At 37.9% G+C, this 18,103-nt stretch overlaps 1 protein-coding gene across 3 annotated transcripts in view; it reads left to right on the forward strand.

The window, feature by feature from the left end:
• LOC134217460 (heme transporter FLVCR2) overlaps positions 1-17,638 on the forward strand; it is a 176,718-nt gene extending 159,080 nt beyond the window's left edge. For all 3 annotated transcript variants that reach the window (XM_062696228.1, XM_062696226.1, XM_062696229.1), the window contains exons 6-10: positions 2,004-2,145; positions 2,207-2,397; positions 16,250-16,374; positions 16,748-16,858; positions 17,241-17,638. In XM_062696228.1, coding sequence (XP_062552212.1) covers positions 2,004-2,145; positions 2,207-2,397; positions 16,250-16,374; positions 16,748-16,858; positions 17,241-17,514 — 843 coding nt within the window. In that variant the 3' untranslated portion in view covers positions 17,515-17,638. The remainder of the gene's footprint in view (positions 1-2,003; positions 2,146-2,206; positions 2,398-16,249; positions 16,375-16,747; positions 16,859-17,240) is intronic.
• Positions 17,639-18,103: the final 465 nt, after the last annotated feature.

The following is an 18,103-nucleotide window of genomic DNA, read 5'->3' on the forward strand; positions in this document are numbered from 1 at the left end:
TTTTAATCTGGAAAGTCAACCATTTGTGCATTTATCCTTTTTGGCTTTCTCGTACAATGAGTGTGCGTAGAGGCTGTAGCATCACTCCGAACCCGAACTTTGGCAAGAAGGCCTGAGTTATATACCAATCGACTTAGGTCGACTAACTGAAATGATTTTTTTATGTGAACAATGAAAAGAGATCCACCTCTTTAAACGTAGCAACAATCAATTAAATTGCAACAAATTGCCTTCGAAGAAGATTTCAGTCAATTTCTCATTCTATTGAAAATTAATCACATTGATCATTGCTGCGGATTGTAAGTAGACCAAATTACCATTTTTTTTACAAAGGAATTTTTATTGCCAGATAAGCTTTAAAACGCGGACTAATAGAATGTACTACATATATTCCTACATTCATTCCTACGTCTTCGATATCTGACCATGATTTGCACCTAGTCACGTTTAGCACGGTCTACATTCAAAGATGCGCCTTGTACCATTAGACAACTGAAGGCTTCTCAGAAAATGTTGCATCTGATTTACGCATATGTGGAGCTGATCTTTCCCATTATGGTTACAAGTTCTACATAATCAACTAAGCACAAATAAATGGAAAAGTTATGCTTTCACAGAACGCTAACGCTCATGGAGTATATGTATGTTTATGAAACCGGCTGCCAGCAAATTGCAACTGCATGGCATTTTCAAACCTAGCCAACTGAATGTGATTTACTCAGTTGAAAAGTTTTACATTCAAGCACTTCTTAATGGAGAAGCACATATGTGAAATACCTGTTCCGGGTAGAACGGAAACTTATGGTTGAAGATAATTCGCCGACAACACATACTCACAATCTTAAAGTGATGTGAGGACGGATCCAGATGGCAATAATTTCTAAACGATGAACTTTGACGAGTTTGCATTCGACATTCAAGCTGGTTCAAATGGTAGTTGTGATTTGAATTCCCTCAAAAGTACGAATTTTTCGAGTACCGCTTATGTAGGAAGGTAATCGCTATTACGCCTACCAAAAAAATCGTTGATAGTATATTATTTCGAAAAAAAAATACACTATAAATACTTCTCACCACATTATTTTGGAAAAGTATCCTCCTGGTTTATTGCTAGAAACATTCTCAATTCAAGTAATTCATTGTGTTTTCTTCGAAACAAGAAAAATGAAACGTGAACAAAAATCAATGATTTGTGGTCTAACTTTGAGCACCGTTGGCCAATATTAGCCAAATGTGTCCCGACTAGACCACTTTTTCCCACCTATAATAGTGCTCCTGTTTCTGGTGTACAAACAAACCAACTGAATGCTTTTGCGGTTTCATTGTAATCGGTCACGAGCAACTGGACGGCAAAAAGTCCAAGTGTGAAATGCGACACCTAGTCTGCTGTCCCAGCTGTTCATCAAACTGGTTAGTTGGAAATAGTAGCACCATAGGATCCACCACATATGGCAATACCATGTTGTAATCAAATTACTTTCCCGGTGCGAGTAAGTGGTATGAAAACTGCTAGCCTGCTCGATAGTTTAAATTGGATATTTTTTCATCATTTTCACTAAAAGCTTTTAAATTTAATTTCACCCGGAAATAGTCACGTTGGTATCGGGAAATGACCAACCAACATAATTAATGTATGCATGAGATTCTCCGACCGGACAATATGTGTTCCTGTAAAACGTCAACCGTTTTGAAGCTATTTTAATTGAAAAAAAGTTACCATAGATTTGAAGGGCTCAGGGGCAGAGAAGAATGGCATTCTCGGATATTTGCGAACCTTTTTCATATGTGAGCGACACGTGGTGAATAATTTATTAACTTCCATTCATGCGCTAGAAGGACAAGCGCATTAATCCAACAGGCGTTAAATCTGCCTACCCAAGCGAATGTTGAAGGCTCTTTCACTGGTCTATAGCGTGCACACATGCTGGGAAGTGTGAAACGTGGAAATTAATTTGCAATTAGAATACGCTCTTAATCTCTTTTATTAAATCCTATCGTTTCAGCTCGGCATCGCAGTTGGCTTTCTTTTACCGCCCGTGCTCGTTCAAAATCACGCCGATTTGAATCTAGTAGGCGATGATTTGAGGCTCATGTTCTACATCGTGGCCGGTTTTACCAGCCTGCTGGTGGTGCTGGTTTTCATCTGTGAGTACGCTTAAGAATCACGAACGATTATCCCCGCAATACAAAATGCTCCTTTTGATAGTCTTCAAGGCGGCACCTCCGACGCCTCCATCGGCAGCCCAGGAAGCGACCAAGACGCCGAATCCGCTCCAGTCGTCCCCGTTCCTGCACTCCATCAAGCGGTTGGTCCTGAACCGAAACTACGTCCTGCTGCTGGTATCCTACGGCATGAACGTCGGTGTGTTCTACGCCATATCAACCCTTCTGAACCAGGTTAGTGCGCGATATTATAATGAATTAAGAACGCCTCACCAGAATAGCTGGTGGGTGGAGCTGATGGTGCCTAATACAGATTATAATAGCTTAAGGGGAAGGTACACATATATGATTGGGCCAATCAAACATTTTCAGTGGATTTCTTTATATTGAAGTGCAAACTCTTTAAACTTTTGCCTTTATAATTTGGACAAGTTTTATTTCTAAGGGAAATTCTTCGGAATTCCATTTGGCCGAAACAGTTATAAAATCTGATATGGTTTGAAACAAAAATGTCTTACTTATAATGTGATCCAAGAAGCCATCTGCCCTAACAGGTCGTTTTGCCGAAAAAGTCATAAGGCCGAAAATGTTGTTCGGCCATACTGGTCCTGCGCTTAGCTAGCGAGAAACAATAAATATGCAGCACAGCTCACCAATTGAATAACCTTCTTGGGATTAGAAAACTATTCTGTACATGTAAATATTCAGGAGTTTCATCAATTCAATACCAATAACGATGCCGGTCACGTCCTCACAGTCAATTTAGGATGAGGAGAGAAAAAAATATTCCAACACTCTTTGCTACAAGAGACCGAGGAATCCTCTGCATCTCCGTGAGCGCCACGGAAAAGGGATAGTTAGTTGAGAAGATAATTCATGGGAAGTCAACTTGGTAAGCGAGTACATATTTATTATGAACGAAGTTATTTTTTTCATTGTCTTTATTTATTAGGCTCAGCTGTTTTATTAAAACTCTACGGAGCCAAGAACAAAAGAAATTATATAAATATAACATAAAATATAATTAATAATATGATTTACGAACGCATTTCTTCTTCGGGTGTGTTGTTGAACCGGTACTTGAACCAGAGCCCGACGCAGACAATTGAGCCCGTCACTGCGTCGCTGGTGGATGAGCCAAAGCTTCCTTCATGGCGATTGCCACCTCCTCCAAAGTAACATCATCTTTCTTCCTTCGATTTTTTTCCCTGGATGTATGTTTTCACGAACCACCGACTGCCTCTGGTTTTCTGATTTTGGATTTTCTTCTGGAACTTCGTTGAAGTCCTCATCCGAGGTTTCCAACGATTCCTGCTTTTCTTCATTTCCAGAGACAACGGCAGCGTATGAAGTACACTGTACTTGTTTTTCGGGCTTCTTCCGTTCTTGCTGAGGACAAGAATCCCTCCGATAACCTACTGCTTGACAAAGGAAGCATATTCTTCCTTTTAGACCTGCTACAACCAGGGTTGCCATTATGCCAGATATTTCTGGCACTGCCAGACTTTTTGGTACCAAAAAGAGAAAAAGAGAAACCATCCACAATGCCAGACTTTTAAAATTTCAGACAGATTTTTTGTGACCAGAATCGGTAGTATATGAGTTACAGAAAATCATCTAATACAAGTGTGCTGTTCGGGAAGCTACGGCTCAAATAGTTCTACACAGTACATTGACAAGTAAAAAATGACCGCAACTTCAACTCGCTTCCAAAAACTCATTTTTAAACAAATTTCAATATTTTATAATTAAAGCGAAGGTGTGAAGATTCCGCGGATGTTGTTCCGGACTGCAGTTCAGCCATGCTTATTTCCAGAGATCGGTTTAAAAGAAACAAAAATTAAAGGGCCAATTTCTGGCGTAATTTCTTACGTTTGGAGTTCTGGAAATGCTTACATCGTTCTGAAATAATAATCTCAATAAAATGTAATCATTGTCTATTTCCATGGCTTATCACATTTCTTGGTTACTAGCAGACCCGACGAACTTCGTTTCGCTTAAAATTGATTTATTCTCTGTTTAGGTCTCGAGTTATGCAGGAATTCATGATTCATTTGTATGGGAGCCCCCCTTTCCTAAGTAGGGAGGGGTCTCGAACCATCTTAAGAACCTTCCCCGGCCCCAAAAACCTCTACATACAAATTTTCACGCCAATCGGTTCAGTAGTTTCCGAGTCTATAAGGGTCAGACAGACAGAAATTCATTTTTATGTATATAGATTCAACAATCCGGTGTTTTTCTGGAGGATCCGAAACATCATTAAACCCATTTTGATGGACCTGAGTGGTCACCGGAGGTCCTTTGGGATATTCAAAGCATCCGTAAAAGTAGACAGTTTGTAAAACTCATTCGTCTCTGAATAACAAATGATTGATGTGGTCCATTCTCATGAATCTGGGTGGAGATGATGACGAAGATCCGGAACCTCCGTAAAAGTGGTAAATTCTTGATACTCATCTTAGAGGAGGGCAATTTTGTTGAAATCTTTTCATTACAAGCAACAAATGATTGTCTTAATCCCTTCTCATAGATTTGTAACGCCCCGTAAGATCAAAATACTCTATTATGGACGATTTATAAAAATTATGACGGCACAATTTTTTTTGTTACAAAAATTCAATTATTAACTATGTTTATCAAAACTATTTTTGGAATATCTGTGGGCTTACCATTTTTAATCTGAATACTTTGTAATTCGAGCTACGTTTATTAATCGAATGAATTAAAAATGACTTCAAAGTCATTTAGAGTTACTTAGAAATTCAAATTTAAAACGAACCCTGTTTTGAAATAAGTCAAGTAACTTGACTTGACTTAAGTTACTCAAATAATTATTTATAATTTTTAAAAACATTCAGAGCTTAGATTTCATTCAATTCGTTCAGTTCGAACATGGGTTATTCTTTTTTGATGTATTCCCCTGATTTGGATCATTGCCTTCACAGGTAAAGCTGAATTTGAAGGGACAGTAACTCTGGAATAAAGTTGAAATTATTGATTACCAAATTTTGAAGAGGACTGTTTACATAGGCACTGTTTCATATACCATATTATGATTGTTGAACGTCAAATTGAGGGGAACTCACTGGATAGAATTGTTTCGAGGATTATATTAGGCGGAAGCAGACCTTCCTTAAATTTTGATAAACATAGAGCAAAGGAAACATATTGTTAAACAGAGAAATTTTTAATATGTGTAAAAATATTTAGATCATAATTTTAGTTAGAATCGCTCAATTTAAAAAAATGATAGACAATTTGTTTCGCCAGATTTTGCCAGATTTTTAAGATGCAGCATGCCAGACTTTTCTTAAAAAGCAGTGGCAACCCTGCGCTCAGCTCGTTGACTATCAGTTCCGAGACCAAACGCTCGATTCGATGCTGCCGATGTGCTTCCTCCAAATGTCGCCAACAGAATGACTGTCTTCCCGAACTGGGCCTCTTTTATAATCGACAATGACGCAACGAACGAACAATGTGAAGAAAAATAACGAGAGAAAACCAAGCGATCGCCACCTGCTTGGTTGTTTCAAATCCAAATTTTGACATCGTCGGCAGGGTTGCCACTACTTTTTGGGAAAAGTCTGGCATGCTGCAAATTAAAAATCTGGCAAAATCTGGCGAAGAAATCCGTCTTTATCATTTTTTAGTCTTGATTTGTTTTTTTTTTAATTTCTTATATTGATTTTTCTTTTTTTTTTAAGGAATTTTAACTAAAAATGTGTTCTAATTCTAATTATTTTTGCCAATATTAGACAATTCTGTTTTGGCCCTCTTTTTACTTTTGCTCTATGTTTAATTAAAATTCATTCTTAAAAAGAATATATTTTTCCGCCTAAGATATTCGTTTAAACAATTCGATAATTGTAATAAATAGATTCTTATCATATCATTTTAAGCAATTCAACAATTTAACAATTTAGATTAGCTCTGAAATATCTGAAAACTATAAAAAGAATATAAATAATTATAGGGGAACGGCTCCTGAACTTCATCTCATGGCTCCGATGTTCATCCCATCAATTACAAAGCAATTGAAAGGTATTTAATTTGTTTTTTATTTTTGTGATTGCGACGAAATTGGTGCCGTATTTCTTTGTCTCGCGATGAAATAAATATATGTTCAGTTAATTCTATTCAGTTTCACCCTATTGGTGAAACTTGACTTCATTCAGAATTTCATTTTGAATTTCTAAGTAACACTAAGTTTAAACCATTTTTAAATTGATCGATTAACAAACAAACGGAGCTCAAATAAAAAAGCAATCAGATTAAAAGTGGTCTGTGGTACCCGTAAGCCCATAGGTATTCCAAAAGAAATTTTGATAGGCATAGTAAATAATTGAATATTTGTTAAAAGTGCCATAATAATTTGTATGAAATGTCCATAATAGCAGAGAATTTTTATCTTCCGGAGAGTAACAAGTCCATGAGAAGGGGTTAAGACAAGCATTTGTTACTCAGAGTACGATAATGAAAAGATTTGAACAAAATTGCGCTCTGAGTATCGTGAATTGACCACTTTTATGGAGGTTCCGGATTTTCCGGGGGAATTTCGGTGGCCACTCAGATTCTTTAGAACGGACCACGCCAATCATTCACTATTTAGAGAAGGATGAGTTTTACCGAATCTTCCGTATAGGACCTCCGGAGGCCAATAAGGTCGGGTCCTCCAGAAGGACGCTGAATTGACGAATAACCAGGAAATGTGATAAGTCATGGAATTAGCCAATGATTACATTTATTGGGATCATTGTTACAGAACGCTGTAAGAATTTCCAGAACTCGAAACGCAAGAAATTACGCCAAAAATTAGCTTTGAAAGATTCCTTCAAAACAGATTTCTGGAAACCAGTATGGCCAAACTGCAATCCGGAACAACATCGACGGAAACCATACATTCACTTTATTTATAAAAGATTGAAAATGATTCAAAAATGAGTTTTTGGATGCGAGATGAAGTTCTGACCGCATTTCAGTTATTGAATGAATATGAAAGTTGTTACCTTGGGCTGAAAGTCTCGCTAATAAAGACATAAAAAAATATGAAAATAATAACTGAATGACTCATTAGAAATGTTTGAACATGTTCATGCAGGTCATATTTAAAAAAATCTGTCTGAAATTTGAAAGTCTGGCAAGTCATTTCGGGTGGTTTTTCTTTTTCTCTTTTTACTGCCAAAAAGTCTGGCAGTGCCAGATATATCTGGCATAATGGCAACCTTGCTGCTAACTCTAAAACAAGGGGAAAGGGGGTGGTGTATGCGTGCGAAAATGATTTGATAATGTTTAGAGCGTTCAAAGCGCGTGGGTAACGTTTCGGTAATTCGTATTTTATGGCTAAGTAATGACACTTTTAGAATAGTTTAATTTATATTTATTTACAATAATATGATCTCTTTACTACACACTTCTTTTTGTTCATAAAACCTTGAAAAAAGCATTCACGAAGGCTAAAGTCGTTTTTGTACATGAGATGACTCTCAGTCAGGCTTGTAAAATGTCATCTGCATGTCATTTGACTAATTTGTTCATAACTTTCTTCAGAAGCCAAATTTATTCCATAATTTTGAATGTACTCATAACGCTTGAGTAGGGCTATATTTTTGTCCAAGGGTACATTGTTCTAAGAGGCTGGAGAATGAAAACTCTCCAAAATGTCACGTGTCATTTGACATAATGTCATTTGAATGACATTCTGCCTCCCACGCCCCAGATTACATATTTACAGCAAAGTCTTGTTAGACAAAGTTGTAGGTCCATTTAAGCGCTATAAGTTCGTCATACAACATGAATTGATAGCTACCTTCTGAAAAAAGTTCTGGGAAAATTATACAAACGAATGCAAATGACATTTTACAACACTGCTCTCAGTATTCTCAGAATCTACATCTGTTATAGCCTGCTGAGTTGTTATGCCCACAGAGCTACTGATTCAATCAATGGAAACGTGTAGTTTTCGGCTGTTGCAGTCTTGTAACGCAGCAAAAACAAGTTTACTTCTGCATCCGACGGTTTCGGTAAACCGAAACCGTCGGATGCAGAAGTAAACTTGTTTTTGCTGCGTTACAAGACTGCAACAGCCGAAAACTACACGTTTCCGTTAAGTATCCACAGTCGTTAAGCATTAATTCGATTCAATCAATTATTGTTTGTTTTTGCTCTGTAGAAGCAAACTGTCAAAATCTGTTCGGCTGTAATATTATACTCTCCCAAGTAACAATTGAGGTTGTATCAGAGTTTTATAGCGTTCTTCAAAACCTAATCTCAAAACCTTCCATGCAGTCCTCGCAGTTTCCACAACCTCCTGTAGATTTCTATATAACCATGTTACAGCCAGTTGGCCCAGTTGCAATCATTAAAACCTAATATGCGTTCTAGTTCAGAACCAACGGTTTTATAATACACTTCAAGTCTCACATAAAACATGCAACATAAAACCTCCTCTAGACTTGGTGGTATTGAGAACCACTATATAACCATGATACAACCACTTCATGACTATGATACAACAACCAATAAGCCGATAATGGAACAGTTGTCAACTCTCAGGTTGATTATTTGTTTATTGTTTGTACTCGAAAAACATATGTTTTTCTTCCTGCAACACATGGATTACATGTCAACAAAAAAATAAAAGAATTATTATCAGCCAGTTCAATAAAAGTTAATATCTGGCTTTGAGTGTTCTATGCATGTTTGAAGGCATGCCAGGGATTTTTCATGGTGAAACCATGATAAATAATTAGTATTTTAACAATGCGCTTTGTTAATTTGTTATTATTTAGAATTTTTTAAGTTTAACTGATTGCCTTAGTTAATTACTTTAGAAATAATTTCATTGAATAACCGCTTTGTTTGATCCAATAATCAAAGCATTGTTCCTAAAACTTATTAGGATGACCAATTTTTCCGTTTAAACGGTGAAACAGAAATTTGCATAATATTTCGATTATGAAATTCATTATTTTTTTCATATCGGCGACATTCATAATCGAAATATTATGCAAATTTCTGTTTTCTTTTATTTTTGTTGTTGACATGTAATCCATGTATTGCAGGAAGAAAAACATATTTTTTTCGAGTACAAACAATAAACAAATAATCAACCTGAGAGTTGACAACTGTTTCATTATCGGCTTATTTGTTGTTGTATCATAGTCATGAAGTGGTTGTATCATGGTTATATAGTGGTTCTCAATACCACAAAGTCTAGAGGAGGTTTTATGTTGCATGTTTTATGTGAGACTTGAAGTGTATTATAAAACCGTTGGTTCTGAACTGGAACGCATATTAGGTTTTAATGATTGCAATAAAACTGGGCCAACTGGCTGTAACATGGTTATATAGAAATCTACAGGAGGTTGTGGAAACTGCGAGGACTGCATGGAAGGTTTTGAGATTAGGTTTTGAAGAACGCTATAAAACTCTGATACAACCTCAATTGTTACTTGGGCATTACTTCTGAACTGGCCCTATCTTGGCATTTCAAACAACTAGAGGTTTTATCTTGGCCTTTCTCAAGACCATGTTACGGCTTGCAAGTTTTATATTGGTCAAACCTAAAGCTAGGTAGTTTTATTTATAATGACAACATGACAATGAATACAGATATAAAACAATCATAAACGGATGGTTCGCTCACTGTAGAGCCTAGCGATACACTGAGCGAATTGTTAAAGATCCACTTCCCTGATTCAATCCCTGAGTCGAGCATCGGCGACCAAGGCACTGGAATTGCTGTCTCAGATCCACAAGAGATCCAATCATGGGTTTCTGGGTCTAAAAAAGACGCAATAAAGGTTGCAAAGGAAGCTTTCACTCGGGCCAGGGGTTGAGAGGGCTGTGAGATCTTTCGAGCCATTTAAGTCTCCTGGCATGGATGGAATATTTCCAGCGTTGATCCAAAAGAGGAGAAAACCCTCGTTCCACCCTTGGTTGAGATTTTTAAGGCGAGTCTGATTTTGGGGCACATACCTAACGATTGGCGTCAAATCCGGGCTGTCTTCATTCCGAAGGCAGGCAAGAGAGATAAAACCAACCCCAAAGCATTCAGGCCGATAAGTTTATCCTCTGTAATGCTCAAAATTATGGAAAAGGTACTATGCGAGTACATAAATCACAAATTTATGAAAGCAATGCCTTTGTCAAAAAACCAATTCGCTTATCAAAGTGGAAAATCTACGATCTCGGCACTACATACGGTAGTTCAAAAAATCGAAAAACACTTAATGCAAAAGAAATTGCTCTTGTAGCATTTCTTGATATTGAGGGCGCATTCGATAACGCTTCTTATTCGTCTATAGGGTCAGCAATGTTGAGGAGAAAATTCGACCCATGCATTGTTACCTGGGTACATGCTATGCTAGCTAATCGGAAAATCTCCTCTGAGCTTAGCGGTTCATACATCACTGTTAAAGCAACAAGGGGGTGTCCGCAAGGCGGAGTGCTTTTTCCTTTGTTGTGGTCACTGGTGGTGGATGAGCTTCTAGACAGCTTAGAGAGAAGAGGCTTCGAAGTGGTTGGATATGCTGATGACGTTGTCATTATTGTACGAGGCAAATTCGAAAGTGTTATCGTGGAAAGAATGCAATCTGCCCTAAATCACACTTTTTCAAGGTGTCAAAAGTATCAACTAGGCATAAATCCTACAAAAACTTCCATTATCCCTTTCACCAAACGGAGAAAGGTACAACTGAAACCCCTTTTCTTGAATCAAACACAATTAGTTTATTCAAGTGAAGTAAAATATCTAGGTGTCATACTCGACGCAAAGCTTAATTGGAACTCTCATCTCCAATCAGTTGTGCAGAAAGGTCTCAATACACTTTGGGTTTGTTCAAAAACCCTTGGTAAAAGATGGGGCCTAAAACCAAGTATGATCATGTGGATATATAAAACCATTGTCCGTCCCAGGACAACTTACGCTTCCCTTGTCTGGTGGCCTAAAACTAATGAGGCTGCTGCAAGGGCTAAGCTCAACAAAATCCAACGCACCGCTTGCATAGCCATCACTGGTGCAGTTCGTAGTACACCCACTTTGGCCCTAGACGCAATGCTTCACCTGCCCCAGTTAGATCAATTCATAAAGCTGGAAGCGGAAAAAAGTGCTCTAAGGTTAAAGAGAACAAAAACACTGCTGTCGGGAGACCTTACGGGTCACCTCAGCATATTAAATGAATTTGCCATAAATCCCGCAATAGGAATTTGTAGTGACTGGATGGAAACGGTAGTCAATTATGACTTACCTTACGATGTGTTCATTCCTTCCCGCCAGGAGTGGGAAGGAGGTGGACCCAGCGTTCCAACAGGCTCTATAAATTTCTTCACAGATGGTTCGAAAATGAATAATCTGACAGGATCCAGAATCTATGGCCCTACAACAAAAATTTCTGTCCACTTAGGACAGTGGCCCACAGTATTTCAGGCGGAAATATATGCAATATTAGAATGCGTGTTATTATGCCTGAGGAGAAAGTATAGATTTGCAAAAATATGTATTTTCTCTGACAGCCAAGCGGCACTTAAGTCGCTTAATAACTTAATAACACTTGTAACTCAAAGCTAGTGTGGGAATGCATTCTGGCTTTGAAAAACTTATCCATACGCAATCGAGTCTACCTATATTGGATCCCAGGACATACGGGTCTAGAGGGAAACGAGATTGCTGATGAGCTAGCCAGGAATGGATCTAATGAAAGGTTCATTGGCCCTGAGCCCTTCTGCGGGATCTCAGATTGCTCTGTAAAAATGGAACTGAACAAATATATGGTCAGTCAAATCACATCAAACTGGAATGCACTTCCCCATACGAGCCAATCCAAAAGGCTCGTAACGATTAACCCCAAGAAAACCCAACAACTATTAGGTCTCAACAAAAGGGATCTCAACATCTACACCGGTCTAATAACTGGACACTGCCCCTGCAGATACCATCTACAAAGATCGGAGCAATCCAAACCTCAAATTGCCGCTTCTGTGACGAGGAGAGAGAAACATCAGAACACATCCTCTGCTATTGCAGTGCACTCACCCAACGTAGGTTCAAAGTTCTCAGCAAGGGCCTGCTGACATATGGATCTTATCCCCCAAGGACGTGGTTGGCTTCATAAAGCTAGTCTCGCCAGAATGGGGGAGTCACATACTGTAACTCAGGATCTCTATTCATCAATAATAGATGGTCTTGAGTTCAGTCGTATTTCACAGTAAAAGCGTATTTCACAGTAAAAGGGTATATCACAATAGTCCTAAAATCTGGACGCAGTGATCTTCACCCGACAAACGAGGAAGGAGGAGGGATCATAAACAAACTTTTTCTGCTCTCGGTGTCGAATGCAAGTACTTTTAAAAGTAAGTATTTCAATTAAAAAGCATATAGTGGCAATTGTTAAATGGTATATTTTGCACCATAAAAGTATTTTACTCGTGTTAAATTGGCAAAGCATGTATGGATTAAATACATATTTCCATACCCCTCATGGGCAAATGCTGTTTGAACAGTTTTTTCAACGACTTAAATATATAAGGGAACTGCTCCTGGATTTCATCTCATGTCTCCAATGTTCATCCCATTAAAAGCAGAGCCATGGAAAGGTAATTGATTTGTGATTTTTTTCAGCAGGAGTTCGCATGTTGACACAAAGAAGCGAAGAAATTGGTACCGTATTTCTTTGCTTCCCGATGAATGTATTTTCAGTGAGTGAGATGGAGATCAGAACAGTTCTCCTACATAATTCACGACATAGAAAAAACTGCTAATGTTTTTTAAGCGAAATGAAAAAATTTCCGTGGGTCAAACAATTTGTGCTGAAAATTTAGTTTCTATCCATAGTAGTAGTTTCAAGCTTCGTATTCCTATGCAGGTCTTCTTCAGGAGTAAAGGTTATATGTGGGTTTTATACAGGACTCTACGAAGCTTGGCAGCTTTTATAAGTCTTGATCAAAACCAACATATAACTTAACTGCTGGCTTTATGTCAGTTCCATTTTTTAGCTTATTTATTTATTATTTATTGATCACAGACAATTGTCCATCTAAATTAGTGTATTATGTTCGAATACTGAATTTTTTTTTGCTGTTCCAACGCATAAAAATAGTTTGGTTTCTTCATGATGTCTTGCCGGACCAAATTGAAGATGTTTTATTGACTGATGATTGCGAAAAATTGGGGATGTCTTGAAGTTTGCTTATGTAAAATAAAATAAATTTGAATTACTTGTGTTATGTGAAAATTATTTATTTTTGATTTTTCTACATTTTTCTTAAATGTAACGAAGCTTGATAAACTCCATTTTTAACTTGTCATAAGACGAGTTTGTACAATCCCATTGAATTTCACCACTTAATTGTATCTTGACAGATACGTATTTCGACCTCAACAGTAAGGCCGTCTTCAGTGTCTCGTACGTGACTCGACATTTTTCAATTTCTCTTCCGGTGCGTAAATGTACAGAGAAGATGTATTTCAAACTCGTGGATACGAAACGTATAACTGGCCGTGTGAAAAACAATGCATTTCCAGATTTATGCCACAAATTTCCAGCGACTGTCCTTGTGACTTGTTGATAGTCATCGCAAATGCAAGTTTTACTTAAAACTGAATATATTGTATATAGATTAGACGCCGTTCCTGATGTTACATATACATATGATGGTCGTATATAACGTGTTATCCGGAGCAAAATCGAATGTAATGTCACATTTCACATCGCCCGTGATTGCTGATTCAACGAAATCGCAAGCATATCTGATAGCATATCTACTGGAACTCAAGGGAAAAATAAAAACAAGTATGTACTTGCATTCCGAGTAACACAATTCAGACAGATTTGGTTGCAGCGAATTACTAGATTTGGTTGTACATAAGTCGAAGGGATTATCCTATGACAAGTGTGTTGTCCTTAATGTCGCACCAAAATTTACGGTGTACATGGAGCGTGTGGCATTTCCGCCTATAAGAGTGTCACTAACAAGTTTTAGATCATCTTTTAGGGCGGGGTTGGGCAATAAATGGTTATTCAGTATCAGTTAGTTTGTTGTTATTAATTTCACGTCAGTCTGTCGGTTATTACTCATTAGTCCGATTAGGAAAAGTTTCCACAATATATGAGGATTGTACATTTTACAGCAGAAAACTCATCTAATGACAAAAATAAGTAATGTCTATTAATATTAACAGTGTAGCAACTTTAGCACTTGTTTGAACATGAAAAGTGTTTGTTCCCGTGCAGGAGAAATTAAGTCAATAATACCTCATTCTATTATTAATAAATACCTACCATACTCTGTTTTGAACTAGCTTTGCATAAGAGGAAAAATACCAACGAATAATTCCAAACATTAATATGAACAATGCCTCAGGCATAACATACTCTGTGATTACAATACCAAACACATTTCAAATTATTATTTGTTTGGAATTGAAATACCTAAGCATGTTCTGTCTAAAGTATTTTGCATATTTATTTTTGGTATTATTTTTTATTATTTTATATTAAAACAACTCTGAGAATCCCCAGACCATAAATCATATAGCAACGAATAAGGGGGTTTCTACATTTGAACCATTTTTAAAGAAACTTATTTTTATTGTCTTTTGGCCCTTAGCCGGCTCATCCCGTGTCAGAGGAACTTCTTTAGATAACACGGGGATACATATCAGGAAAGTTAGTAGAATGCTTACGTTTTCATCGTTATCGCGTTGATTTGTCATGTCCACTTAAAATTGTTATTCATTAGCAACCCAAGATTGACAACTTCGCTGGTAGAGTTTCCATTTCCCGGCCATTTTTGCTATCCCGTAATTCAAGATGAATTTTTTCATATATTTCGGGAAATCCCAGAATCCCGGAATATTTCAAAATAAACTTAATTTTTTGTCTTGAAAACGATTCAACATTAAGTTTAGCGGTAAAGTTCATATTTTAAAAAGGCCGGATCATATATAGCTCAAATTGAAACTCAATTAAATTTTTATTTGAATCGGCTCGTACTTTATCAGAAAGTGGAGTGTGATTTCCGGCTTGACTGTTTTCATTGTTTTGAATATGTGTTTGATTTTGACTGGGTTTGAATTCTATACTCTATTGAAGCAACATATTTTTTGTTGGAGCATCAGGTAGTATTTGACATCTCGTTGTAGAAGGAAGAAGCGCAGTGAAAGTGTATTAGGATCATAACCAGTTGAAGATAAGTGTCGATGAATTAATCATAAAGACGTAATCACATTACGAAATCCATGGATAGAGAGTTAAAGTTAAATTTTAAATAAATTTATATAAATTTATCTATTTATAGATATGGAGATGTTCTAGATACTCAATAAACGATAAAACATCACATGGCGTTATCAAATGGAATAGCCAATATCTGTCCAGGCTTCTTCAAATGGTGATTCCAATTCCAAACACTTGAGAAAAAAACAATCAAATGTACTTTATGATCAAATTTCTACGATTACCTTTAAATCTCCGCTGTATCTTTTATGACACTTCCAAAGTAGTTAAACTTGAATAGCAGCTCACGTTTTGGTTCACGGAAATGGCGTACGGTGCCGCCATGAAGGACCGTCACTTGCAGGACCAAGGTCCCACTGCCGTATCGTTTTTCCCGTTTCAATAAATTCCAAATTGCATCCATTGACGGGGAAGTGCCTTCCGGAGAAAGGATTATGTGCACTAAGATATGTGATTATGGGGAGATGGTTTGAAATGCCCCTAATGACAGTGCGGCTGCTAATTCATTCTAAAAATCTGTTCGTATGCTTTCAAGGTGATTTATGATATCTAAAAACCTTGTAAGCAATATAAATATCTTCAAAGTTGAGAGCCGTCGCGTCGTCTTTTGCTGCAGTCGTTGAAACTGAGAAACCGTTCATCAATCAATTTTTTAGAGAGGAGATGAGAATATGTTTTACCAAGGATCAAATAACTGCTGAAAATTTGTCATACACAGAAGGCTATATTGTTGAAAAGAGTCATCAAATTCTAAAGCATATAAAAATAAGTTTACCGAATTATAAGTTCCTAAGACTTTAGGATCATTCTCCCTCACTTACATTATCCACGTTTTACCTTCCTCCCTACAGATCGTCCTTACTCACTACCCGGGCCACGAGGTGGACGCCGGTCGCATCGGCGTCTGTATCGTTTTCGCTGGGATGCTGGGATCCGTCGCTTGCGGTATCGTGCTCGATAAGACACATCGATTCAAGTAAGTTCCGGAGGCGATTACCGCCCATTTTCCCGTTTCTTTTGCCTTTTGTTTCCGCTTGGCTTCGATGAGCCGTTTTTCTTCTTGGTGGGTGGTTTGATTGAAGTGCAGATCAAATCGCTAGAGTCAATATTATGCTCCGCTCGTTGTTTTTTTTTATAGCAGCCATCGGGTGACTCTTAGAAGCAATGTTTGTATTGCCTCACAGCTCATATCATTGTTATTAATTTTTCTCCGCTCGCACTTGTATCGGGATATCAAATACACTGTTATCATTGTTTGCCATCTCGTAAGGATCCTCGAAAACATATATAAGAACGTTGAGGGTGTTGTCGTTTCTCATGTATTTTTATTGTTTTTTCTACTTCCGCAGGGAGACAACTTTGGCTGTGTATATCTTCACCATGATAGGAATGTGGATTTACACTTTCACCCTATCCGTCGGACACATCGCAGTGGTTTACGTTACGTCGTCACTATTGGGGTAGGTATCGAAATTGGCAACCTTGACCCGAGTCAATCAATCTGATTCAATCCTTGACCATCGACCTCTTTCACATAACTCATTATGATTCTTTGAACGGCCTATCTACCATGAGGTACTGAAATATCGGATCATGATAGGATTATCATATCGGATGGATTATAAAAAATAGGATTATAATACTCTCTTTGAAATCGAAGTATAATAGGATTATCAATTTACGAAGTATAATGAGCTAGCCGATTTTTTATGGATTACGGTTGCAAAAATTTCGTTCGTTGAATTCATCCTTCATTTAGGAAAACCTCGCTTGTGTCCAAAGGTTTTAGTCAGTCATTACTGACAGATATTTTAAAAATATCCAATTTTATCATTAACACAGATTCTTCATGACCGGGTATCTACCGGTAGGCTTTGAGTTTGCCGCCGAGCTGACCTATCCGGAACCGGAGGGCACTTCCACCGGGCTGCTGAATGCTGCGGCGCAAGTGTTTGGCATCGCTTTCACCATGATCTACTCGGAGATTCTCAACAGCACCGGTGACGTGATTGCGAACGTAACGATGGCTGTGATGCTGTTTCTTGGTTCGGCCGTTACGGCCATCATCAAGTCGGACCTGCGACGCCAGGCGGCCCAGAATCCGAGCGGAGCCTAAGGCGCCACCCATCGTGTTTGTGCTGTCGTCATGCTTGGTAAGACACATCAGTCGGGCATGTAATAAGTTTTCTTTTTATTGAACAGAGACATTTTCGAAATGCAAAGTGATGGTTAGAACTGTATATTTTACTGTTATTCATGCTCACTGCGTCACATGTTGTTGGTTGGTAAGATATTTATATTAGTTTTGGAGAAGATAGAGAATATTTAACGATAAAAACGGAAACAAACCAAAACGAGACAGAAATGCCAACATAAAGCTTAACGTTAACGGTAGATTTGAGCCAATTGTTCAATCGGATTATATTCAAGTGGGGAGCAAAAATTAATTACCCGTCGAGCATCTACACCCGGATGCTGTCAAAAGAATTCCTTCGTGAGATGCAAATTTGGCTAATTCTAGGCGAAGCATGCGGCAGTGTGAAAGTCAATTAAAATTCGTTTTAATACTTTTCTACTCTCGCGAAAACGGCGCCGTTGAACCCGCGACAACAGAAATTGTAGAAAGGCGAACCGTTGCGTGCCAGCGGGGGTGGCTACCGGACTGTGATACTTTGCGAAAAACGAGATAAACGGATTTGGAGAAT

This window comes from Armigeres subalbatus, chromosome 2, assembly GCF_024139115.2.
Source record: "Armigeres subalbatus isolate Guangzhou_Male chromosome 2, GZ_Asu_2, whole genome shotgun sequence".
Lineage (NCBI taxonomy): Eukaryota > Metazoa > Arthropoda > Insecta > Diptera > Culicidae > Armigeres > Armigeres subalbatus.